Source organism: Mustela erminea, chromosome 8 (genome assembly GCF_009829155.1).
Source record: "Mustela erminea isolate mMusErm1 chromosome 8, mMusErm1.Pri, whole genome shotgun sequence".
Taxonomy (NCBI): domain Eukaryota; kingdom Metazoa; phylum Chordata; class Mammalia; order Carnivora; family Mustelidae; genus Mustela; species Mustela erminea.
The window spans coordinates 46,563,478-46,588,633 of NC_045621.1; the positions used below are offsets into that span (position 1 = coordinate 46,563,478).

Below are 25,156 nucleotides of genomic sequence, written 5' to 3' on the forward strand. Positions count from 1 at the left end.
CCTTGGTGCACTCCATTGCTTCCTCTGTTAAGAAGAGTGCTACTGAGAGGGTGGTTGGGTGATAGGCATTGGGGAGGGTATGTGCTATGGTGAGTGCTGTGAAATGTGTAAGTCTGACGATTCACAGACCTGTATCCCTGGGGCAAATAATACATTATATGTTAATAAAAATAATTAAAGAAGTGTGCTACTGATTCTGTGTTCTCAGGCTGAAACCACCTTCCCCCATCTGTAAGATCCACTTGAAGGCACAGTTGTTGTTGCTGTTTTTTTCCTGACAAAATTTGGGGATATAAGTAGGGAACTAGTGGGACAGTACCTAAGTGAACCACAGTTTAATTATGACTCTTGCCCTGTTAAGCCTTACCTGGTCCTGCTGAGCTTCCACTACCATGACAGGGCGGTCGGTTGCTAACGACAGCTTGAGCTTGGACAGATTACCAGAGGGCCACTGTAGATTGGACTTTTTTGCCTCCAGTATGAGATCTCTTCTTTCCAGGCAAAAGATGTTAAGGCTGTGCCAACCACGGGCATTTTCCAGGGTCTCCCTGCTGAATTATTCATGGCCTACACCAGTAATGTGAGCTGGGAAATGTGATAGCAGTGATTATTAACTAGTGACAGGGCTGAACTACTAAGAGGAAGAGGGAATCCTGAAGAATGCAGACTAGGAGTTGGTGTGAACAGCTACGAGTGCAATCTTGGAAAAGGTCTCTTCCCCCAAGGCCAAAGTCCAGACTTACAGATGGTGGAGGCACTGGCTAAGGTGTCCCGGAATGGGCTGGAAGGAAGCACACTGCCCCCAGCAAGACTGGAGTGGAAGGGGATCCCAAGAAGGTGCAGCCGTGGAGTCTTCTGCACACAGCTAGCAAGGAAGCTACCTGCTGGGCATAGCAGCAAGAAAGCCCAAAGCCCTAGGGTCAGGGAGAGAACCTCCTTCTTGTATCCCCCAGCACACTTTCCTGACAAGGCAGCTTGTAAAAAAGAGTTGTCTCTCGGGGCCTGCCCAGGATCACAAAGCAAGGCAATAAAGGGTAGATTTGGAGGAGAGAAGCAATAAATGGATACGTAGCTCACCCCTGTTAATAGGTTCAAATTTGGGAATTTTAAATTGTCCTGTGTCCTTGAGTAAGAAAAACTGTTGTAGAAAGAACTGAGTACCAATGGATCCATCAATAAATAAGCTCTCATGTTATGCCTGTGTCCTATAATTTGTGCAAGATACTCTTTTCAGTCTGAGAACACTGAATGCATAGGGATACATTTCTCCTTTCAGGATATAAAATCCCCTCTCTGATAAGCAGAAATGGCAGTTATATCTTTAGGCTCTCAAATTCAACACAAGTCCTTATGGCTTTCAGTGCAGTTTGGGTTGATCTCTGGTGCATAGCATTTTTGGGGATATGTGAGAGCCTGAGACTTGAAAGTGTGCCAGAGTGGGAATTAAATGCCTATCAAAAATGTTGGTGACCTTTCAAAGAATCTAGAATGAATGTAGCTACAGTTCCTTGTGAGCTCTCAAGATTATTTTCATTATACAACATAATATTATAAAAGGAAATTTTTAGACACAATTATTAGACACAGATTTTAAGTAACGAAATTACAGAGCTATGAATTGTATAATAGGAGTAGGCATCTGGGTAGATGGAGGAATTATAATTTAGCAAATGAACTGTAAATGGGCATATGAAACAAACAAGTCGAAGGACTAACTCAAGCTTTTTCCAGAATTTTCCCACAGTGCTCAAGACAAAGAATAAAGAAGTACTTTGTTAGCTGAGATTTTTGTAGCCCATTTCCATCCAGACAAAATCTTTAATGGTACTTTTGTCTATGTAAATTTTTAACAATATGCTTTATGTCTAAACTTGGAGAAGAACTATAACACTGCGGCCAACTGGAAAATGGAAACTCTGAACAAAAAATTTTGGTTTTTAACCTATATTTTGTATATTATGTTTTTAATGATGTTTCTTCTCCAGTCTAGTGTTTGAAACACAGTTCTAATTTGAGTGACTGCTTACCTCAGTGGGAAGTGGGTTGTGAAGGCAGTTTTCTTCTGTTTTATCTGTTGACGATGCCAGTGCTTCCACTATCTGTAAGACCTTTCCAGTATAGAGTTCAGAAACTCTCTTTCCCTTTGCTACCTTGGGAATGTACAGTGGGTATGGGTCCTGCACTCCACCTGATGGTCCATTTCTGGATTTTAGGAGCAGATGATGCTTACCCCAAGCTTTATTAAGGTTTGCCTCTCCATGATTCATGTTTTAATGAATCATGGGCACAGAGCCATGAATTAATATTTGTGTATGGTGTGAGGTAGGGGTTGATGTTTGTTTTTTTCCCGTACAGTTACTCACTTCCCTCGGCTCCAGTTGTTTGAAAGACCATCCTTCCTGCACTGAATCACATGGGTTCCTTTATTGTAAGTCAGGTGACTGTGGGGCTCTGTTTCTTGGCTCTTATGTGCTCCACAGTTCTGTTTTTGCACTGATACCATACTGTCTTAATTACTATAGCTTTAGAATAAGTCCTGATATCTGACAGTCTAAGTCCTCCAACTTTGCTCTTCTTTAAGATTGTCTTTGCTTACCAGGCTTTGGTATTTATATTGCTTTTTAATCTGCTTGTCAGTTTCTGTGAACGCAGACTGCTGGGATTTTGATTGGAATGGCATTGAATGTGTGGATCCCGTGGGGAGCACTGATGTCTTGTATGGAGGGATATGCTGTGTTCGTAGATGGGAGAATATCGAGCATATCCCACCAGATGGTTAGGTCTTCTTTAGCTTTTCTCAGCAATGTTTTTTAATTTTCAGTATAGCAGACTTCTCTGTCTTTTCACCATAGATGGCATGTCCTAGATTTCATTATCTAGTTGTTTATTATCAATTTATAGAAATAGAATTGCTTTTTGCGCATTGACTTTACATTCTGTGACCTTGCTAATTTCATTTATTAAATCTGATAGTATAATTTAGATTCTTTTGTTTTCAGCTGCTAGCTGAATTTCTGTATTTTTTTTATTTTTGAGGCTTCTATTTTGGAGCAGTCTCAAACTTTGAAAAAAGGCACATGGTACAAAGATTTTTCCTTTCCTGAATTATTTGAGAGCAAGTTGCCCCAGCACTCTTATACTTCAAGTGTATTTCCTACAAACAAGGAGGTTCTTCATCATTGGGATTCAGAAAATTACTGTGAATCCCTTGCTACCCTCAGGTCCCCAGGCCCCATTCAGGTTCCCCCACCAGTCCCACTAGTGTCCTTTTTAACAAATGACCCTGTGTACAGTCCCCTCTCTGTTCTCCAGCTTGTGTGACTTTCACAACCCGGACACTTTGAGGTTCACAGCAGGTAATTTGTAGGTGAGTCTCCGGTGGACTCTGCTGTTTCCCCATGATGCGATCCAGGCCGTGCGCCTTTGGCAGCATGTTACCTACTGAACATTTGTGTCCACCAAAATCCATATGTTGAAACCTGACCCCCACTGTGATGGTATTTGGAGGTAGGGTCTTTGGGAGGAAATTAGATCATGAAGGTGGAGCCCTCCTAAATGGGATTAGTACCCCTAAAAGAGAAAGCTCAGAGTTCTCAGCCCCTTCCATCATGTGAGGACACAGCTGAAAGCCATTATGGAAGCTGAAAGCGGGCCTCCGCCAGACACCCAATTTGCCAGTGCCTTGATCTTGGCCTCCCAGCTTCCACAGCCTGAGAAATCATTGTATATTGTTTTAGCCACACAGTCTGGGATAGCAGTCTGGATGAACTAAGATAGAGGGATGGCACAGATGGGATGCTGGGCCTCACTGCATTCTCTGACATAGTGTACAATTTCAGTTCATCCTGTTTCTGGCAGTGTTCACTCTGGGTTCATCCTGCTCTCTTTCTGCCCCCAACCTGGCATTGGCCCTTTCTCCAAGGAAGATCTGTGTTTGAGGTATGCTCCTGACCTTCTGAGTCTTGCTGCTCCCAGGACCTGTCAGGGCACAGAGCCAGGGCCTGTGGCGCTCTATGCCAGGCCATCCTCCCACGTAGACATAGTCCCTGTTGCTGCTCTCCATCCTACTGTGGGCTGCCGTCTTCTGCAGACATTACCTCCCTCCACTCTGACACACCACTGCACTAAGGAGTGACCAGTTGCCCCATCTGGGCTTCAGTATCCTGCACTTGGCCCCTATGTGCAAACAGCCCACCTCCCTGACCCATATTGAGCCTTACTTTTTAATTTTTAAAAAAAATCACATAGACTTTTTAAAAAATAGGTTGGTACATGCTCATGATACAAATTTCAAAAAGTATAGAAGGGTACGCAGTCACAAAGTTTAGTTCTCTGCAAACAACCACCACTCCTGGTTACTGCGCTCCTTCCAGAGCATTTTCCTACATATATGTGTGTCTGCGTATTTACATCTATATGTGCGCTCCCCACATGGACTGTGGCATAGGCACGGCCCTGCAACTTGCTTTGTTCCCTCAGCACTGTATCTTGGGGGTCTTTCCATTTCCGCATGACCCTGGTTATGCCATAGTTTATTGACCTGTCCTGTTGGGGTAGATTTAGGGTAGTTTAGTCATTTGCTATTAGAAGCATTATTGTAACAAATACTGTTTTATATGCATGGGTTTGCACTTCTGAAATTCTTCCCAGACTGGGATTTTTTGGAGAATGGTGTGGACATTTAGATTTTAGAGGTAGCTGCAGCCAGGCTCGCACAGCGTCGGGGGCAGCGGTTTGCCCACAGCCCCGTGTGGGAGTGCTTGGCCCGAGCTTGCTCACACAGCGTGTCAGACTCTGAGTTCTGGCGCCCTGATCAACCCCACAGTGGAGCCTCCGCCTCATTCAAACCCATGCCTCTCTGCTCAGGAGTCGCATCGAGCCTCTCTGCGTGTGCAGGTGTCCCTTAGGTCTCTGCTTTTGCCCATTGTTCTCATCACTTCATAATCTTTTTACTTACTGATGTTTTCAATCTGGTGTGTTTTACTTTTTTCTTAAGATTTTATTTGTTGTTTGAGAGAGAGAGCACAAGCAGGGAGGAGGGGCAGGTGGAGAAGCAGACTCCCTCCTGAGCAGGGAGCCCAGTGTGGGGCCTGATTCCAGGACCCCAGGATCCTGACCTGAGCCGAAGGCAGGTGCTTAACTGACTGTACCACTCAGGTGCCCATGCAGTCAGTTTGTTTTAAAGAAATTTGCACTTTGCTGTGACATGAGCTGTTGCCTCCCCATGTGTCTTTGACTTGACAGCAGTTTCTTTTCTTGTCTTTTTTCTTTTTTCTTTTTCTTTTAAGATTGGGGTTTGTTTGTTTGTTTGTTTGTTTTTAAGATTTTATTCATTTATTTGACAGACATAGAACACAAGTAGGCAGAGAGGCAGGCAGAGAGAGAGAGAGAGAGAGAATCAGGTTCCCCACTGAGCAGAGAGCCCGATGCAGGGCTCTATCCCAGGACCCTGGGATTACGACCTGAGCCAAAGGCAGAGGCTTTAACCCACTGAGCCACCCAGGCGCCCCTAGATTGGGGGTTTTTTATTTGTTGGGGTTTTTTAAGATTTGATTTATTTCTTTGACACAGAGAAAGAGAGCTCAAGTAGGCACAGTGGCAGACAGAAGGAGAGGGAGAAGCAGGCTCCCCACTGAGCAGGGAGCCTGATGCAGGACTCAATCCTAGGATCTTGGGATCATGACCTGAGCCAAAGGCAGACACATAACTGACTGAGCCACCCAGGCGCCCCAAGATTTTTTTTTTTTTCTTAAGATTATTTATATGAGACACACACACACACACACACCACTGTGAGTTGGGGAAAGGGATGATGGGAGAGAGAGAGAGAATCCTCAGAAAGAGTCCCTGCTGAGCAAGGCCCCTGATGTAGGGCTCTATCCCAGGAACCCGAGACCATGACCTAGGCAAACTCAAGAGCTGGGTGGCCACATAACCAGCTGAGCCACCCAGCTCAGTCCCCTTAAGATAAGTATTCCTTAGTACTATATATTTTTTAAATTTTATTTATTTATTTGACAGAGAGAGAGAGAGAGAGAGAACGCACACAAGCAGGGGGAGAGGCAGAGGGAGGGGAGAAGCAGGCACCCTGCAGAGCAAGGGAAGCCTGATGCGGGGCTCGATCCCAGGACTCCGGGATCATGACCTGAGCCAAAGGCAGTGGCTTAACCCACTGAGCCACCCAGGTGCCCAGGACTTTATTTTTAAGTCAGCACTCTGTCCACTGTGGAGCTCCAACTCACTGTCCCCAGCCATCTGGGCACCTGTAACAGCTTCTTGTGCACACACTTTACTTGCTGTCCCCCATTTCTCAAGCCCCTTGTTAGGGTGCTAAACTTATGGTGTGTCCTGAACACAGCTTTTCACCACAGAGAGTATGAAACAAAACGGTCTCATTGCAGGACTTTGATGAGTGGATGTTTTTGTCTTTAGATGTTTTATTCATCTTGAAATTATTACATGAGGTAAGGGTACAACCTTGTTTTTTTCCGGAGGGACACCAAGTGGCATTTGCTGAATAATGTATGCTCCTCCCACTGAATGACCTGCTCCCCCAGCTGACTGACCTGAGACACCATGTTTATCAGGCCTCCAGTACTCTATATATTTGGGTATATTTCTTTATCTCCTAATCTGTTCTAGTTATTTCTCTATGTGGACAGGCACCAGAACCAAACATTTTAATTCCTGTGGTTTTCACCAAATTGAATATCTGGTAAGGCTAGTCCTCACCTAGTTTTCTTTTTCATTGGCATGCTTGCATTTAAAAGAAAATCCCAACTGTAGAATTAGTCTATCATGTTCCTCGGAGAACCCTTTTAATCCTTGTATTAGGACAGCGTGGGATCTGGCTGAATTCAAAGAGCACAAATATCCTGTGAAGGCTGTTTGTGGTCAAGAAAACCGTGGGCCCTGCACCTCTTCACGCCCCTTCTGCAGTCCCCTTTTTCTCTCATAAAACATTCTCCATGAAGCTTTCTTTTGTTAAGTTTATTCCAAGACACTTCAACTCTTTTGTGGCTGTTACAAATGTGGTTCTTCCTTTCTGTCGTGAAAATGGTGGTTAATTGTGTATGGGTGAAAGCTGTTTGGATGTATGTATAGAAATTTCTCCCCCACCACCTAACTGAAGTCCATGTTTTTCATAATAGTTTTCTCATAGATGTTCCTGGGTTTTCAAAGTAAATTATCATACCTACAAATAATAATAGTTTTGCATCCCTTCTGATTTTTTTTTTTTTTTTTGGACAGACAGAGATCACAAGTAGGCAGAGAGGCAGGTGGTAGGGGTGGGACGAAGGCAGAGGTTTAACCCACTGAGCTACCCAGGCACCCCTCTTCTGATTTTTTACCTTTCATTTCTCTATTTTGATGTTGGTGTCACATAGTAGTGATTGAGTGTGCTGTTGAGAGTGTCCTCCTTGTCTTGTTAAATGTTAAAGAATCACTTTTTCTTCCTATTTTATTAAGAATTTATATCAAGGGGGCCCCTGGGTGGCTCCATCATTAAGCGTCTGTCTTCGGCTCAGGTCATGATCCCAGGGTCCTGGTATGGAGCCGTACCAAGCGCCCTACTCAGCAGGGAATCTGCTTCCCCTTCTCCGTTTGCCTGCCACTCCCTTTGCTTGTGCTCGCTCACTCTCTCTCTCTCTCTCTCTCTCTGTCAAATAAATAAATCTATTTCTTTAAAAAGAATTTGTATCAAGAGCATCTGGGTTGAGCATCTGCCTTTGGCTCACGTCATGATCCCAGGGTCCTGGGATTGAGCCAGTGTTGGGCCCCTTGCTCAGTGGGGAGTCTGCTTCTCCCTCTCCTGCTGTGCACTCTCTCTCTCTTTCTCTTTCTCAAATAAGTAAAAATAATTTTTTACTTTTTTAAAAAAGAATTTATATCAAGAGGAATAATTGAATTGTATCAGATGCCTTCTCAGATTCTGGGAATAATCCTAGGATTTTTTTTCTGACACATCTACTGATATGATATAGTGATAAATATGCTGATACTGTATTGAATTATCCTGTTTTTTAATTAATTTTACTTGGTTATGGTACATTAATCTTTGAGTTGTTGGTGGATTATGTTTGCTAGTATTTTACTCAGGATTTTTTTTTTAACTTGAGAGGAGTGGGGAGAGTGCACAGGAAGAGAAAGAACCTTAGGCAGACTTCACGCCCAGCATGCAGCCCAACATGGGGCTCTGTCTCAGGTCCCTGAGATTACCACCTGAGCCGAAACCTAGAGTCAGACGCTCAACCGACTGACCCACCCAGGGATCCCTTACTCAGGATATTTTCACTGATACCTATGACTTGGACTTTTTCTCTCAGGGTTGTCTGTGTGCTTGTATGGAGTTTGGGGGCTGTTCCCCAAGAAAGACATTTAGAAGAGACCACTACCACCACCTACCGTGTATCAGACCAATTTAAATAACTTTGGAAATGCTGTCCCTATGTGATTTGTGGAAACACCTGATTCTCCTGGTTGTTATAGGAGTTCAGTATGTATTTCAGGTGACACAGAATACAAAGTTCCTTTTCTTTGACTAAACATAGGATATTTGACTGGGAAAGGCTTTTTTCCTTGGTAAAATTTACTCCAGTCCAGGAGTTAAACCCACATAGATATGTATATGTGTGTATGGATACGTGTGTGTATATGTGTGTATATTAAAACAGAAACATGGGTAATTAAATGTATTTTTATGCCCAGATTTAAAAACCCTGTTCTGGGTTTGGACACTGGTGCGTCGTAAATGTGCTCCTATGTGACTGCACACCTGATGCATGCTGGCCTCCCTCAGTCAGTTGGGCCGGCCTCCTGGAACAAGCCCAGGCTGCATAACTGTGGGTAGAGGGCTTGGGGAGGGCTGTTCACCCCACCACTGTGCCACATAGGATGGCCGTGCCGCTAAGAGAGGAGAGGGGAGAGCTGCAGCATGGCAGAGCAAATGTGGCTGTTTCCAGTCTGTCGGGGATGCACCTGTTGTGTGCTGGGCCTGGAGATTCAAGGATGGGTCACACAGTCTCTGACCATCTTGTAGTAGGAATGCCCCCAAACAGATGGGTGATCAACAATGCCGTAAGTGCGGTGCTGGGGATAAGTGCCAAGGGGTGTGGTGCATAAGTGGAGCTGACTGAATTTGAGGAACCTTACCCTTGAGGTAACGAACTCCTCAGGTTCTCAGAGGGTCTGCCGGAGACCGACAGAGGGGGAGAGGGTGTCTCCCTGTGAGGAGCAGCGGGACATCCAGGTTGCCCCGGACGGGTGAAGCCAAGTCATGTGGGGCCGTGCACACTGACCTGTGAGGGCGTTCCCTCCTGTAGGGCTCCCTGCCTGCACGCCCCTCCAGTCCTGGAGGAGGGCAGACGGCTGTGGGAGAGCTTCCTGGGGGGACTGGTTAGTGTTCGAGGAGCTGTAGCAGACTTCATGATTTCCACGGAGTGATGACCAGCTCACCACCAAGGGATCTGACTGTATGTCCGTCCAAGAGGCCCTGGTGTGGGCACATTTTCTGCGGGAGCACAGGGGGCATGCAGGCACTGGCATGCCTCTGTGGCACCCATCACCCCAGAGTGAGCCCTGTCTTGATCCGTGTAAGAGGTGGCATTATGGTCCTTACGTCCAAAGAACTTGCTCTTCTGTGCTCTCTGAGGTGCACTGTCAGTGAAGGACCCCTTTGCAGCCCACCTTTCCATTCCCATGAGGTGTGTGTTATGTTGTGATTCACTGCATGCTTCTGTGTCACAGTGCAGTGCAGATTTTTGCATTTTCACATAAGAATTCTCATTTTAGGGGTGTAAACACTTCTTGTGTTTAGTGAGAGAGTCTACTGGTTAAACTTGAAGGAACATGATGTCCTTTGGGATGATGCAGATTTGCCTTTCTTCCCACTTACCTATGTTATTTTCTCATTGCAAAAATGACAGATGCTTGGGGCATCTGGGTGGCTCAGTCCGGTAAGCATCTGCCTTCAGCTCAGGTCATGATCCCAGGGTCCTGGGATCAAGACCAGTGTCGGGCTCCCAGCTCATGTTCTCTCTCTCTCTCGCTACCTGTCCTATCTCTGTCGCTACCTGTGTCTCTCTCGCTGTCAACTAAATAAATAAAATCTTTTTTAAAATGACGGGTGATCTCAGTGGGAAGGCTGTCAGCTTTCCCCATTGAGAATGGTAGTTGCTGTGGGTTTTCCATAGATAGATTTTATGAAGTTGGGGAATGTTCCCGCTATCCCTATACTTTGAATCGCTTTAATCAGGAATGGATGCTATATCTTGTCAAATGCTTTTTCTGCATCAGTGGAGAGGACCATGTAGTTCTCTCTCTTTTATGATTTGTTCTGTCACATTGATTGATTTGTGAATGTTGAACCACCCTTGCATCCCATGGATAAATCCCACCTGGTCATGGTGGATAATCTTTTTAATGTACTGTTGGATCCTATTAGCTAGGATCTTCTTGAGAATCTTGGCATCCATATTCATTAGGGATATTGGTCTGAAATTCTTCTTTTTGGTGGGGGTCTTTGCCTTGTTTGGGGATAAGGGTAATGCTGGCTTCATAGAAAGAGTCTGAAAGTTTTCCTTCTGTTTCTATTTTTTGAAACAGCTTCAGGAGAATAGGTATTATTTCTTCTTTGAAAGTTTGGTAGAGGGGCGCCTGGGTGGCTCAGTGGGTTGGGCCACTGCCTTTGGCTCGGGTCATGATCTCAGGGTCCTGGGATCGAGCCCCGCATCGGGCTTTCTGCTCAGCAGGGAGCCTGCTTCCCTCTCTCTCTCTTTCTCTGCCTGCCTCTCTGCCTACTTGTGATCTCTGTCTGTCAAATAAATAAATAAAATCTTAAAAAAAAAAAAAAAGAAAGAAAGAAAGAAAATTTGGTAGAATTCCCCAGGGAATCCATCAAGTCCTGGGCTCTTTTGGGAGGTTTTTGATCCCTGCTTCAATCTCGTTACTAGATATCGGTCTATTCAGGTTGCCAATTTCTTCCTGATTCAGTTTTGAAAGTTTATACATTTATAGGAATGCATCCATTTCTTCTAGGTTGCTTAACTGTCGATATAACTGTCGATAATAATTTCTAATGATTGTTTCTATTTCTTTGATGTTAGTCCTGATCTCTCCCTTTTCATTCAAAATTTATTAATTTAAGTCCTCTCTCTTTTCTTTTGGATTGGTTTGGCCAATGGTTTATCAATCTTATTGATTCTTTCAAAAAACCAGCTTCAGTTTCATTGTTGTGTTCTACTGTATCTCTAGTTTCTGCCTCATTGATCTTTGCTCTAATCTTGATTATTTCCCTTCTTGTGTGTGGGGTCGGCATAATTTGTTGTTGATTCTCCAGTTCTTTAAGGTATAAAGAGAGCTGGTATATTCTGAAATTTTCAATATTTTTGAGGGAGGCTTGGATGGTTATGTATTTCCCCCTTAGGACCACCTTGCTGTATCCCATAGGTATTGGACTGAACTGTCTCCATTCTCATTGGTTTCCATGAATTGTTTAAGTTCTTCTTTGATTTCCTGGTTGATCTGAACATTCTTAAGCAAGGTGGTCTTTAGCTTCCAGGTGTTTGAATTCCTTCCAAACTTTTTCTTGTGGTTGAGTTCTAGTTTCAAAGCATTGTCATCCAAGAATATGCAGGGAATAATCTCAATCTTTTGGTATCAGTTGCATCCTGATTTTTCATTCAGTATGTGGTCTGTTCTGGAGAAAGTTCCACATACACTCGAGAAGGATGAGTATTCTGTTGTTTCAGGATGGAATGTTCTGTGTATATCTATGAGATCCATCTGGTCCAATATGTCATTCAATACTCTTGTTTCTTTATTGATTTCCTGCTTGGATGATCTGTTACTGAGAGTGGCATTTTAAGATCCCCTACTATTAATGTATTCATATTAATATGACTCTTTATCTTGATTAACAGTTGTCTTATGTAGTTGGCTGCTCCCGTATTGGGGGCATAAATATTTACAATTGTTAGATCTTCTTGGTGGATAGACCCTTTAAGAATGATGTAGTGTCCTGGGTGCCTGGGTGGCTCAGTGTGTTAAGCCTCTGCCTTTGGCTCAGGTCATGATCTCAGGATCCTGGGATCGAGTCCCACATCGGGCTCTGCTTGGCAGGGAGCCTGCTTCCTCCTCTCTCTCTCTCTCTCTGCCTGCCTCTCTGCCTGCTTGTGATCTCTCTCTGCCACTCTTGTTCAACATAGTACTAGAAGTCCTAGTAACAGCAGTCAGACCACAAAAAGAAATAAAAGGCATTCAAATTGACAATGAAGAAGTCAAACTCTCTCTCTTCCCAGATGACGTGATACTTTATATGGAAGACCCAAAATATTCTACCCCCAAACTACTAGAACTCATACAGCAGTTCAGTAATGTGGCAGGTTACAAAATCAATGTACAGAAATCAATTGCTTTCTTATACACTAACAGTGAAAATACAGAAATGGAAATTACAAGAACTCTTAAGATACCTGGGAATAAACCTAACCAAAGAGGTAAAGGATCTCAAGAAACTACAGAACACTCATGAAAGAAATTGAAGAAGACACAAAAAGATGGAAGACCATTCCATGCTCATGGATCAGAAGAATAAACATTGTTAAAATGTCTATACTGCTTAGAGCAATCTATACTTTCAGTGCCATTCCAATCAAAATTTCACCAGCATTTTTCAAAGAACTGGAACAAACAATCCTAAAATTTGCATGGAACTAGAAGAGACCCTGAATTGCTAAGTAAATATTGAAAAAGAAAAACAAAACTGGGGGCATCATGTTGTCTGATTTTAAGCTTTACTGAAAAGCTGTGATCATCAAGACAGCATGGTACTAGCACAAAAACAGACACATAGACCAGTGGAACAGAGTAGAGAGCCCAGATATGGACGCTCAGCTTTATGGTCAAATAATCTTCAATAAAGCAGGAAAAAATAATATAGTGGAAAAAAGACAGTCTCTTCAATAAATGGTGCTGGGAGAATTGGAAGCTATGTGTAGAAGAATAAAACTCAACCATTCTCTTACACCATACACAAAGATAAACTCGAAATGGATAAAAGACCTCAACATGAGGCAAGAACCATCAGAATCCTAGAGGAGAACATAGGCAGCAACCTCTTCAACATCAGCCACAGCAGCTTCTTTCAAGGCATGTCTCCAAAGGCAAAGAAAACAAAAGGGAAAATGAACTTTTGGGACTTCATCAAGATCACAAGCTTCTGCACACAAAGGAAACAGTCAGTAAAACAAAGGCAACCCATGGAATGGGCGAAGATATTCACAAATGACAGTACAAAGGGCTGATATCCAAGATTTATAAAGAACTCCTCAAACTCAAAACACACAAAACAGATAATCACAAGCAAAAAATGGGCAGAAGACATGAACAGACACTTCTCCAAAGAAGATTTAAAAATGGCTAACAGGCACATGAAAAAATGTTCATCATCATTACCATCAGGGAGATTCAGATCAAAACCACATTGAGATACCACCTTACACCAGTTAGAATGGCCAAAATTAGCAAGATAGTAAAGAACAAGCGTTGGAGAGGATGTGGAGAAAGGGGAACCCTCTCAAACTGTTGTGGGAGTGCAAGTTGGTACAGCCATTTTGGAAAACAGTGTGGATATTCCTTAAGAAACTAAAAATAGAGCTTCCCTATGACCCTGCAATTGCACTATTGGGTATTTACCCCAAAGATACAGATGTAGTGAAAAGAAGGGCCATCTGTACCCCTGTGTTCATAGCAGCAATGGCCACAGTCACCAAACTGACAAAGAACCAAGATGCCCTTCAACAGACGAATGTATAAAGATGTGGTCCATATATACTATGGAGTATTATGCCTCCATCAGAAAGGATGAATACTCAACTTTTGTATCAACATGGATGGGACTGGAATAGATTATGCTGAGTGAAATAAGTCAACCAGAGACAATTATCATATAGTTTTGCTTACTTGTGGAGCATAGGAATAACATGGAGGACATGGGGAGATGGAGAGGAGAAGAGAGTTGGGGGAAAAGTGGAGAGGGAGACGAACCATTAGAGATTGTGGACTCTGAGAAACAAACTGAGGGTTTTTGAGGGGAGGAGGTGGGGGGTGGGTGAGCCTGGTGGTGGGTATTAAGGAGGGCGCATATTGCGTGGAGCATTGGGTTTGTTGCATAAACAATGAATTTTGGAACACTGAAAAGAAATAAAGAAAAAAGGAGGGGGGAATGACAGATGCCATTGATGAAAAATTTATACATTAGAGAATTTAGTCAGCAAGGTAAAAGTGAGAGCACTAGTCCCACCCACCACCTCCCCTCAGTACTAAATGGCAAATGCAGTGTGAGTGCAGTTGTGTGAGAGTATCTGCAGGAGAAAGTTCTAGAAGTAGAATTGCTGGAGCAAAGATGTGTGTGTATACTTTAATTGTGGAGGTGTTTCCAAATTCTCCCAGAAGATAGGATCGATCGGGGTTCGCCTGGTGGTATGTGACATGGCTGTCTTGCCGCAGCCGCACCATGTCGCTCTCCCAGGCCTCTGAGATAGGGAAAAAAGACACCTTGCTGTTTTAATTTATTTCCTTATTAGAGGGCTTGAGTACCTTTTTCTGTGCCTAAAAGCCATTTATATGTCTTTATCCAATTCATAAGAGCAATACGAAAAATAAATTATAATTTGTTTCAGTATGACTCTAAATTGTAACTTTGTGGGGCGCCTGGGTGGCTCAGTGGGTTAAAGCCTCTGCCTTCGGCTCGGGTCATGATCCCAGGGTCCTGGGATTGAGCCCCGCATCAGGCTCTCTGCTCAGCTAGGAGCCTGCTTCCCCTTCTCTCTCTGCCTGCCTCTCTGCCTACTTGTGATCTCTGTCTCTCAAAATAAATAGAATCTTTTTAAAAAATATAAAATAAAATAAATTGTAACTTTGTTCACTGTTTCTCTGTTTAGAAGTTTTTCATCTTCATTTAATCAGATCTGTCTTTATGCTATACTGAGGAAAACTTAACTTACCTGAAGACTGGAGAAATATTATTCTCTGTTTTTTTCTATTCTTCAGTCCACTGGAATTTTTTCTGTGAGCAGCTCAGACCAGAGATCTAATTCTATTCTTCTTCTAAATGGAGAGTTGGGGCGCATAGGTGGCCCAGTGGGTTGGGCCTCTGCCTTCTGCTTGAGTTGTGATCTCAGGGTCCTGTGATTGAGTCCCGCACCAGGCTCTCTGCTCACCCAGAGCCTGCTTCCCCCTCTCTGCCTGCTTTTGATCTCTCTCTGTGTGTCAAATAAATACATAAAATATTTTTTAAAATTTTTAAAAATAAATGGAGAGCTGATTGCCATCTCGTGTTTAAACAGTCCGTGTTCTTGCTAATGTTGTTACCAAATAATACTTGGATCTTGTGCAAACATGGGAGTATGAGACCCACCTTTTTAGTAAATATCAAATTGTTTGTTCAGATGTTTTCTGAGGCTGAAAATGGGTTCTGTGTTCTGAAAATGCCCCAAGTTACAAAGAAAAATGGCTACAGACACAACTGAGAACACAAGACTGAAGGAATTGTCTCGCTTTATACTGGTATCAGTTTCTGAGCACAAAGAGCCTTGGGCTCTTTTATTTGCTTTGTGATGGTTTGTAAACCTTACAGAAGGTAGAGTGAAGCCAGGAGTTCGGTAGGATGGAGTTTAACATGGGGGAGGCCAGGTCACAGCATGGCGTTTCACACACCTGTGTCAAGGGAAGGCCCTCACCCTCCTGTGTTCCCCTCCCTGCCCCTCACAGCCTAAGCGCGACGGCCAGATGTTGCTGACTCAGGTATGGAGGCGCTTGAACCTGACGGAGTGTGATTACTTCGGGCTGGAGTTTCAGCACCCCCGGTCCTACTGGGTATGTGTCCTTGCCTTATTCTTGCAGATGGGCTCTCGGGGAGTTAGGGGTGCTGACTGTGCACGTGACCGCAGAGAGCTCTTGAGGACCTGCTGCAGTGATAAGCACCATCCTCTGTCACGTTGCTGTTACCAGCTGTACTGTGCAGACTCAGACTGTGATTGCCTTTTAGCTAAGCCAAGTTCCCATCCTCCTTAAATTTCTTCTCCCCACCAATACATGTGCCCAGGAAATCCAGAACAACCGCTTAGACATCTGCATGATAATCATTTTGAACAAACTTCTATTAAATCCGTTGGTTATCCCTCATGTGACATGACAGATGAACCTTGAAAAGTGTGGAACTTTAATATTTACAGGTAGAACTATTTTAAAGAAACCATAATCGGGCCCCTGGGTGGCTCAGTCCATTAAGTGTCCGACTCTTGATTTCAGCTCAAGTCTTGATTTCATGGTTGTGAGTTCAAGCCCCGCATTGGGTTCCTTGCTGGGTGTGGAGTCTACTTAAAAAACAAAACAAGAAACCAAACTCAGCCTATTCAGGAAGCATGCCAGCATTACAGAGCTCTGCTCACTCCTTCATGCAGTGGCATTCTTGTTCATTAGTTGTTTACAGGTGCACTTTGTACCAAAGATTTGTTTGGCCCTAACAGATACCCCCCCCAAAATAATGGTTGGTACCCATGCTGTGTGTAGCTACAGTGTGCACGTGACGGAGTGCAGGGGTTCCGGCCTGTGTGGCGTCTCGTCCTCCTCCCACACTTTTCGAAGCAGGCGCTCCTGTGCCCCTCCTGGGTATTCTGTCAGGATTTGACTAGTGTACGAGCAGAGCCTTAAATATGTCTCCTAGTTAGAAACAGTTCGGTATTTTGGAACATTGTTATTAAATAGAGAAATTGTTGAATGGATTTGATCTCTTTTCTTAAATCCTTTTTAGATTTGGCTGGAACCTATGAAGCCCATCATTAGGCAAGTACGAAGTAAGTCATTTTTAAAAACTCTTTAAGATTCTGTTCATTTAAGATGCTTTTTTTCTTGACTGTTCACATTGTATGTTCAGATATTCACTGTCAGCACCCTGGGGAGCAGTGGGCTTTTCGCCAACAGCACGTGAACTTGGAGGTCATTATGCTGCTTAGTCTCAGCCTACGGCAGCTGGGGACAGTCAGTGGTTCTCAAATGCAGCGGTGACAGGACATGCTCTTGGATGGGTCACTTTAATTTTGGCCAGTATGCAAAAATAAGTAGGCAGTTTCTCCCCCCAAGTTATAAAAAGCATTAAGGTTCTTCGTTAATTAGCTTCTTAATTTTTTTAACAGTTTTTAAAAGTTTATTTTTTGAGTATAGTTGACACACAATTTACTTACATTTTTAATAAAATAGTTTATACTGTTTTGTAATTATAAACATTATTTTAGTTAGTCTCTGCTAAATTTAAAAATTTGGGATGCATAGTAATGCCTCTTAGTTACAGGGTGCTCTCCCAGGGTCCAGATTCACCTGCAATCTGGTCCCATGTGAGAGAGAAGGATGAGTGCCAGTAGCTTCATTAGTCACTGGTGACCTAAGGCCATTTAGGTCATCGTGGCCCTGTAGCACGACACCTTCTCTTTTCTGCTTGGTGAAAATTACAGAGCTGTGTTATTATAAAATTTCAGTAAAGCTAAGATGCTCAGATAAGCTAACACCTTCTGCTTTTTCTTTCCTGCAATCCGGTTGTTCTGGTTTAGTGTAATGAGTGATGACATTTTTCTTTCACTAAGTATATAAAGATTTCAGAAAAGAGTGGGATTGACTTTACTTGTGAAGTTTAATATATTTCCTTACAGGGACGCCTGGGTGGCTCACTTGGCTCACAGTGAAGGTCTGCCTTTGGCTCAGGTGGTGATCCCAGGACTCTGGGCTGGAGCCTGGCATCAGGCTTCTTGCTCAGCAGGGAGTCTGCTTCTCCCTTTCCTTCTGCCTGCCCCTCCACCTACTTATGCGCTCTCGAGCTCGCTTGTGCTCTCTCTCTCTCTCTCTGACAAATACATAAAATCTTTAAAAAAAAAATTTTTTTTTAAGTAAGTGTTTCTTTTCACAGGGCCAAAGAACGCGTTGCTTCGCCTAGCAGTGAAATTTTTCCCACCTGATCCGGGTCAGTTGCAGGAAGAATATACAAGGTGCAGTAGCCCCTTCTGAAACACAGCTGTCGCCAGCAGGGTCTAGAATTCACCTGTGTCTCCTGTGTCACCTGGCTCATCAGGGGTTCAGGATCTCTGTGTTCCCAGAATGAATGGAGCTACAACACACACATAGAAGCTGTGACCCACATGTGGCATTAAAAGAAGTAGTTAACCCTTGCACAAACACAAATGCCAACAGAGCTTAGAAAAGGGTTTATGGTAAAATTTGGGGATGAAGATGGGGGTTATGTGTTAGTGTACTGTGAAAGTGATAATCTCCCGCTGAGCACAGGTTTGTGCCTGTGTGTGGGTTCTGAGGAGTCTCACTCATCATAAATGTACAAAGTACACTCAGCTGGGAGAAGTCTTTATGAATATATGGAGCAGAAATAGTTGAGGTGATTTCTTTTATGGCAGAAGTAAGTGAAAGAAAATGTTTACAGTTGTTTTATCTTGGTAACAGATTATGGAAGCTTTTTTCCTTGTGTTTTATGTACCAACTCAAAACCCAAGAGCAGATGTAAGATAAAAGAGAGCTATGATATCATTGTAGTAGTAACAGCTCTTCTGACTAAATATGGATTTCTGCGCTCTTATGAACCTCTCCTTAGAACATTTTTATAGAGCCTTGTAACATCACAAAATCACAGACTGTCAGCCTCAGGGAAATGTTGGGATCCAATTAGTCCAGCCCCTCATTTGATGGATAACAAGACTGAACCCCAAGAATAGCAAAAAGTGTTTTTAAGAGTGAACACAGAGCTCACCTTCATAGTGTATTATGTACCTGACATTTACCAAACATCTTCTTTGAGGGAATAACTTTTAAATATATATATATACAAGTAACAAGGAATAGGAAGTGTTACCTAATTCTGGGTCCTGGGGCCAAGGTATGTTTATTCAGAAGTTCCTTTTTTTCTATTTATAAGAAAAATTTACTGTTCATGATAAAAGAAGAGAAACTTCACAGTAAAGCTATGTAGAAAGTGAATGTAGTCCTTGCTCTCTGCCCACGGCACTGTCCCCAGAAGTAGTACCGCTTGAGGTGTGCCTTCCAGATGGGTTCATAGGATATACAAGTGGACGTGGGTCTTTAAAAACAATACTTTACAAAGCGGTATCAGTGCACGCAGAGTACTTTAGGTTTGTTGTTTCTTGTTTTGTTTTCTACTCACATGTTGTAGTCTGTCATGGATGTCTTTCCACAGCAGTGCGAGTGGCTACAGTCTGTGTTATTGAACTCTTTTCCTATCCATGCAATTAGATGATTTCCAGTGTTTCTTTTTTCTTTTTTTTTTTTAATTTTTTTAAAGATTTTATTTATTTATTTGACAGACAGAGATCACAAGTAGGCAGAGAGGCAGGCAGAGAGAAAGAGAGAGGAGGAAGCTGGCTCCCTGCTGAGCAGAGAGCCCGATGTGGGGCTTGACCCCAGGACCCTGAGATCATGACCTGAGCTGATGGCAGAGGCTTAATCCACTGAGCCACCCAGGTGCCCCGATTTCCAGTGTTTCTTTGCTGTATCACTGCAAGTAAACAGCCTTGCCCACATATCTTTGTAAACTCTGAAAAATATATCTCCAGGAAAGTTTCATAAAGGTGAAACTGCTGAGTTCAAGGGTGGGCACATTTAAATTGTAAACTCACTCTCGAGTATAAATTCCAATAAGGAGACAGTTTGTCTTGCATTGTACTTCCACCTCCAGGATTAGTACCTGGACTGTAATACTTGCTCAGCAATTATTTGTTGATGGAATAAATGAATATATGAATATACTGAATATATTCAAATTGTCTTCTCTAGTTACATTCTTACCATTCAGGAGTGCCTGTTTCTCTGATTCTAGCCAAGACCAAATATCTTCAATCTGTCTACAGCTCTTAGAGCCGCATTTAAAGTCATATCTTAATTGGATATTTTTCCTCTTTCACAGCAGAATTGTTGAGCACAGTTTTGTGTGTGTAACTGAAGTAATGAGAACTTGTGAGCTTCCCCTTAAAGGTGTGGTGCGTTTGGAAGGCGAGCGTCTGAGAGCTTCTGTGTGTGCAGTCTGCTGCGCGTGACCCCGTCCACTGAGCCGCCGCCTGCGAAGGGCCTCCTGTCACTTTGCCTTTGCTCACGGTCTGCTCTGATGTCCCTGGTTGCTGCTGTTTCCTGGGGCTCTGTGCTCTCCTGTGATGCAGATATGGGGGTACATGCCAGGGCCTTTGGAGTTGACATTTGTGCTGTTTTGAACTCCTAGATACCTGTTTGCCTTGCAACTTAAGAGAGACCTCCTGGAGGAGCGTCTGCCCTGCACAGACACCACGGCTGCCCTCCTGGCATCCCACCTTCTGCAGGGTGAGTATCTCCCTGCCCTGGGCAAAGGCACCAGCCACGTCCAAGGCCTGAAATGCACAGCGCTCTTGACCACTGGCGCCTGAAACACCTTAAGGTTCGTGAGTGTGAGGAAGACCAGGCCTTTAATTTGCCCATTTCCTCTGATAAGCTGGAGATTAACATCTACGAAGTGGAGGTTCTTGAGGCAGTCCCCACCCAGAAAGAAAGGCTCAAGGCCAAGGTCTGCAGCCACACAGGGTCTTTGGAAATGTCTCTCCTTTGTGCCTTCTTGCATTTTCCCATCAGTGTTCAGTCTAGGAGCCAAATGGCAGCCCTGACCCTAAGCATCCCTGGAAAGAGACCTCTCTGGCATGAACGTCACAGCCCCTCTGGTGATGAGTTAGGTATCAAACCCTGAGAAGAAAGAACACATTTCTCAGTATGTCACACAGAGCAAGGGATGGCTCAGAAGAACAGGGAGAATTATGGCGTAGGAAGAGGTTATGAAAGCAGCCTGTGCCTTGCTGGAGCTTTATGGAGCCCTCAGCTGACAGAGGAGGAGGAGGGAAGCACGCCGCTGCTAGGCTGGAGTTCCCCCGGTGCCGAATAACATGTCTGAAAGTTTGAGCCCAGGACTTCCTGTCCCATTTTGAGGCGGGCGCTGTGCCGCTGGGCACTTGTGTCCTGGTCCCTGACCTGCTGGACACTGTGCGTGCACCTTGCTGTGAATTTGAGGCTGTCTCAAAACAAAACAAAAAAAGCAGCTCGTTTAAGGTAATTGGGCTTAACTATGATTCTTGAAACATGAGTAGCCTCAAGATCATGAAATTAGAAAGAGACATTGTTGCTCAAGAATTTGAGAGGCTCTGAGGGAAAAAATGATTTAAAACACATTGTCCTGAAACAAATAAAATGAGAAAAATAAGATACATACTCCTGGTCACAACAGTCTTGAGACTGCAGGCGGATAAAGCGTGGCTTAAGACACAACAAACTGCCCAGGATAGACTGGTGGCTCAGCATCGGCCTTCTTGGGGTCACTCACCAGCATCTTTATTCTTCAAAACTCAGGAAGAAACTTCTTTACCTGCCTTCCTATTTGCCTTTAACAGCTTAAGATATGTGGAAAAGTAAAATACAAGATCCTGTTTATTTGATAAACAGGATATATTCTTTTACTACAGATTTAGGATAATTTTTTTTCTACTTTTAATTCATGCATTTGCATGTACAAATGCTTGTATTTTTCTTTATTTGAAAGTAAGAATCGTTGTCTCTTACTGTCTCATTTCAGCGGAAATAGGAGATTATGATGAAACCCTGGACCGAGAGCACCTCAAAGCCAATGAGTACCTGCCCAGTCAGGAGCATTCTCTTGAGAAGATTCTGGAATTCCACCGGAAGCACACGTGAGTCCATCAGAGCTGACTGCTGGCCCCCTGTCACCACATTGCATGACAAACTAGTGTGTTTACATAACAGAAGCCACCACTGAGGCTTCTGCAAGCCTGACCAGAGTCACTTCTGCTGCCTGGGGGCCACTGCTAGAGGGAGGCTAGAATGGAGTCCACACCCTGACAAGAGTGACCAGAGGGCAGGGCGTCAGGGGCAACTGCATGTGAGCATTCTTACGGAGTGTTGTGGAGTGTTGTGCGAGACATATGTGGTAAGCCTGTTGAGCGTCTTTGGGCCCTCCTACGAGGTTGGGTAGGGCTGGCAGATGCGGGCATCACAGAGCTGCCCTGTGAGTGACTTCATTTAGGTTTCTTGACACTGGTGTGCTTTTTGAGAGTAAAGAGGTGCAGGTAGGAGCCATGAGGAGGGAGTGCTAGGGCCAAGGGCCTGGGGAAGGTGATTATCATCTTGAACCCACCAAAGGGAAAGTGGACAGGAGAGGGGGTGGTGGCTCGGTCTTGCCCTTGAGAAGAGGCCTGTGTATGTCGGTTTATTTTGGTCAGATAAGCCTTGTGGGGAAAGCTCCACAGGGATCCCTCTCAGCTTTTCATCAAAGGTTTGGGTGCCAGCTGTCTGTCAGTCCCTACTGTCCACACCGGGGGAGGGGGTAGCTTGAACAGCAGACCAAGATCCTCACCCTGGAGGACTTTGTATTACCCCCACAAGACTGCATGCTTCTCGTGCATTTTGCCACTCACAGTGCCTTTTGTGTGCCCGCCATTGGGGCAGCCTTGGGCTGTGCGGGTGTATGTGTGTTAGGGTATGTTAGCTACAGAACAGTCAGAGCCTCCTTCACTGTGAGGAGAAGGGTGAGTGGCTGGGCTGCTGGGGCAGGCAGGCATCTTTGAGAAATTAGCCACATCGGGTTGCTGAGGGGCATTCAGGCAGAGGCAGCAGCTTGGAAGGGCAGGAGGAGGCTCGCGGACCGAGCCTGCCACCCACTATTCCACCTGAAGTTCTGCTTTAAGCGGTGGGGCGAGTAACAGTGCCTGCTGCCGACAGGAAGCTATGTGTGACCCTCCTCTCGTGGCAAGACTGAGTGTAGTCACCCGCCTGATCTTGGATGTCACAGTTTGGGGCATCTCTTAGTGTCAGAGTCCAGCACACCTGGGAAGAGAAGCAAGGGGCCATCTCCCAATGCCAGTCTGAGTCCCATGCCCATCCCAGAGGAGATAATGACCCATTCAGGATTTATTCCTAGAATGGGGGTGGGGCCCTGCACTGGCGCCAGCAGGGAGATGGGGCCAGGATGTAGGCAGAGTGTTGTCAGCATGTGAGCAGACCGGCTGTGCAGGTCACCTAGGAAGGGGAGGGGAGGGGCAGACGGAGAAGTGAGCAGAACCTAGGACAGACCCTAAAACCTGGCCATGGGAGGGTGAGTGAGGAAGGGGCACCACCAGAGGTCCTGAGAACGGGCAGCGAGGGAGGCAGAGAGAGAGCCTCGGACACCAAGGGGCAGCATGTCAGGAAAGGGCACCCTCAGGCAGGGGCTCAGCCCCAGGCGCAGCGAGTGTAGATGCAAGTGTGCCTGTGAGGTGAGGTTCAGAGTGAAGGCCAGGCTCACACTGGAAGTGAGGTGAGGGGATGGTGAAGGTCTGTGAGTAGTCACTCTTGAGAGCCACCTGGCCACGAGCAAAGACGCCCCGAGGAGGGCACTTGTGCACATGTGTATGTGCCCCTGTGCTTGTGTGTCTGTGTGTTTGCACACGTGCTCATGTGCCCACAGTGTTTGTGTATATGTGCATGTGTATCAGCGTGTCAGGTGTGTGTCTTAAGGTGACTGCCTTAAAAACTTGTGAAAGGGGAACCTGGGGGCTCAGCTGGTGAAGCATCTGCCTTCAGCTCAGGTCATTATCCTAAGGTCCTGGGATCAAGCCCCACATCAGACTCCTTGCTGAGCTTCTCCCTCTGCCTGCTACCCTCCCTGCTTGTGTGCTCGCTCTCCCACTCTGATTGATAGATAAATGTATATATTTATATATATACTTGTGAAAGCCAGCTAAGAAATTGGGTGATGTGTTTCATAGAGGACTAAACCTGGGCTCTTTCCATGGGAGGAAAGAGCATGGAAGCTCTGCTGTCACTCTCTGGGCTCTCCTGATTGTTTTTATTCCCCCACTAAAGATTTTTTTTTTTAATTTTTTCTTTTTCTTTTTACTTACCTACTTACTTACTTGTCAGAAAGCTTGAGAGAGAGAGGCACAAATAGGAAGAACAGCAGGCAGAGGGAGAAGCAGGCTCGCCACTGGGCAGGGAGCCCCATGCAGGGCTTGATCCCGGGACCCTGGGATCATGACCTGAGCTGAAGGCAGAGGCTTAACCAACTGAGCCACCCAGGCACCCCAAGATTTTAATTTTTAAGTGATCTCTGCGAGCCCCCAGATTGAGTCACATGCTTGCATTGACGGAGCCAAGCAGGGGCCCTCTCATGGTTCTGATGTGTTGACTTAATCTTCCAGTCATCAGATACTTGTACTTCTTTTCCTTAAGTCATTTTTTGTGGTGGGTTTTTAAATATAATGTGGTACCTTCATTTTAACCAAGATAAAAAAAAATTTTAAGATTGTATTTATTTATTTGTTAGAGAATGAGTACAAGGTGGGGGGAAGTGGCAGAGGGAGAAGCAGACTCTCCACTGAGCCAGGAGTGATGCGGGGCTCAATCCCAGGCCCCAGGGTCATGACCTGAGCCAAAGGAAGACCCTTGACTGCCTGAGTTACTCAAGTATTCCTTGACAAAGATAAATTTCTTACCTAGTATATAACATCTTCCTTGGCCCACCGGAAACACACCTCAGTAATCACTGAATAAGATATTGAAGGAATTTTTTTTTTTTTTTTTTTTTTTTAATCACAGTTCTTTTGGATCTTTGAGAGTGAAGAAAAAGGTTTGGAAGCTGGTGTTTTAGTCCTTCGGGGCTGCTGTAACTGAGCACCCCAGGCTGGGTGGCTTGTAGCCCACAGATCTTGATTTCTCACAGTTCTGGAGGCCAGAAGTCCAACATGGAGGCCCTGGTGGATTCGGTGGTGCTGAGCACCTGCTTCATGTTTCATAAATGGCATCTCTCGCTCTGTCCTTATAGGGTGGAAGGGGCTGGGCACTCCCTGGAGCGTCTGTTTTGAGACCACTAATATTCAGGAGTCCTCTGCACGGGCCCCTCCCAAAGACCCCTCTCCAAATACTCTCATATTGGTGGTTTGGCTGCAGCCTAGGATTTGGAGGACACAGACATTGATTCACCCTGTAACATTCCACCCCCCCCCCCCCACAATTCATGTCCCCCTCACATGCACAATATATTCATTCCATCCTAATAGCCTGAACGTCCCCACTGCTC

At 44.7% G+C, this 25,156-nt stretch overlaps 1 protein-coding gene across 1 annotated transcript in view; it reads left to right on the forward strand.

The window, feature by feature from the left end:
• The window catches only part of FARP2 (FERM, ARH/RhoGEF and pleckstrin domain protein 2), a 113,558-nt gene that overhangs the window by 37,245 nt on the left and 51,157 nt on the right, over positions 1-25,156 (forward strand). The window contains exons 3-7 of the mRNA XM_032355477.1: positions 15,772-15,876; positions 16,814-16,856; positions 17,960-18,038; positions 20,288-20,385; positions 21,659-21,773. Coding sequence (XP_032211368.1) covers positions 15,772-15,876; positions 16,814-16,856; positions 17,960-18,038; positions 20,288-20,385; positions 21,659-21,773 — 440 coding nt within the window. The remainder of the gene's footprint in view (positions 1-15,771; positions 15,877-16,813; positions 16,857-17,959; positions 18,039-20,287; positions 20,386-21,658; positions 21,774-25,156) is intronic.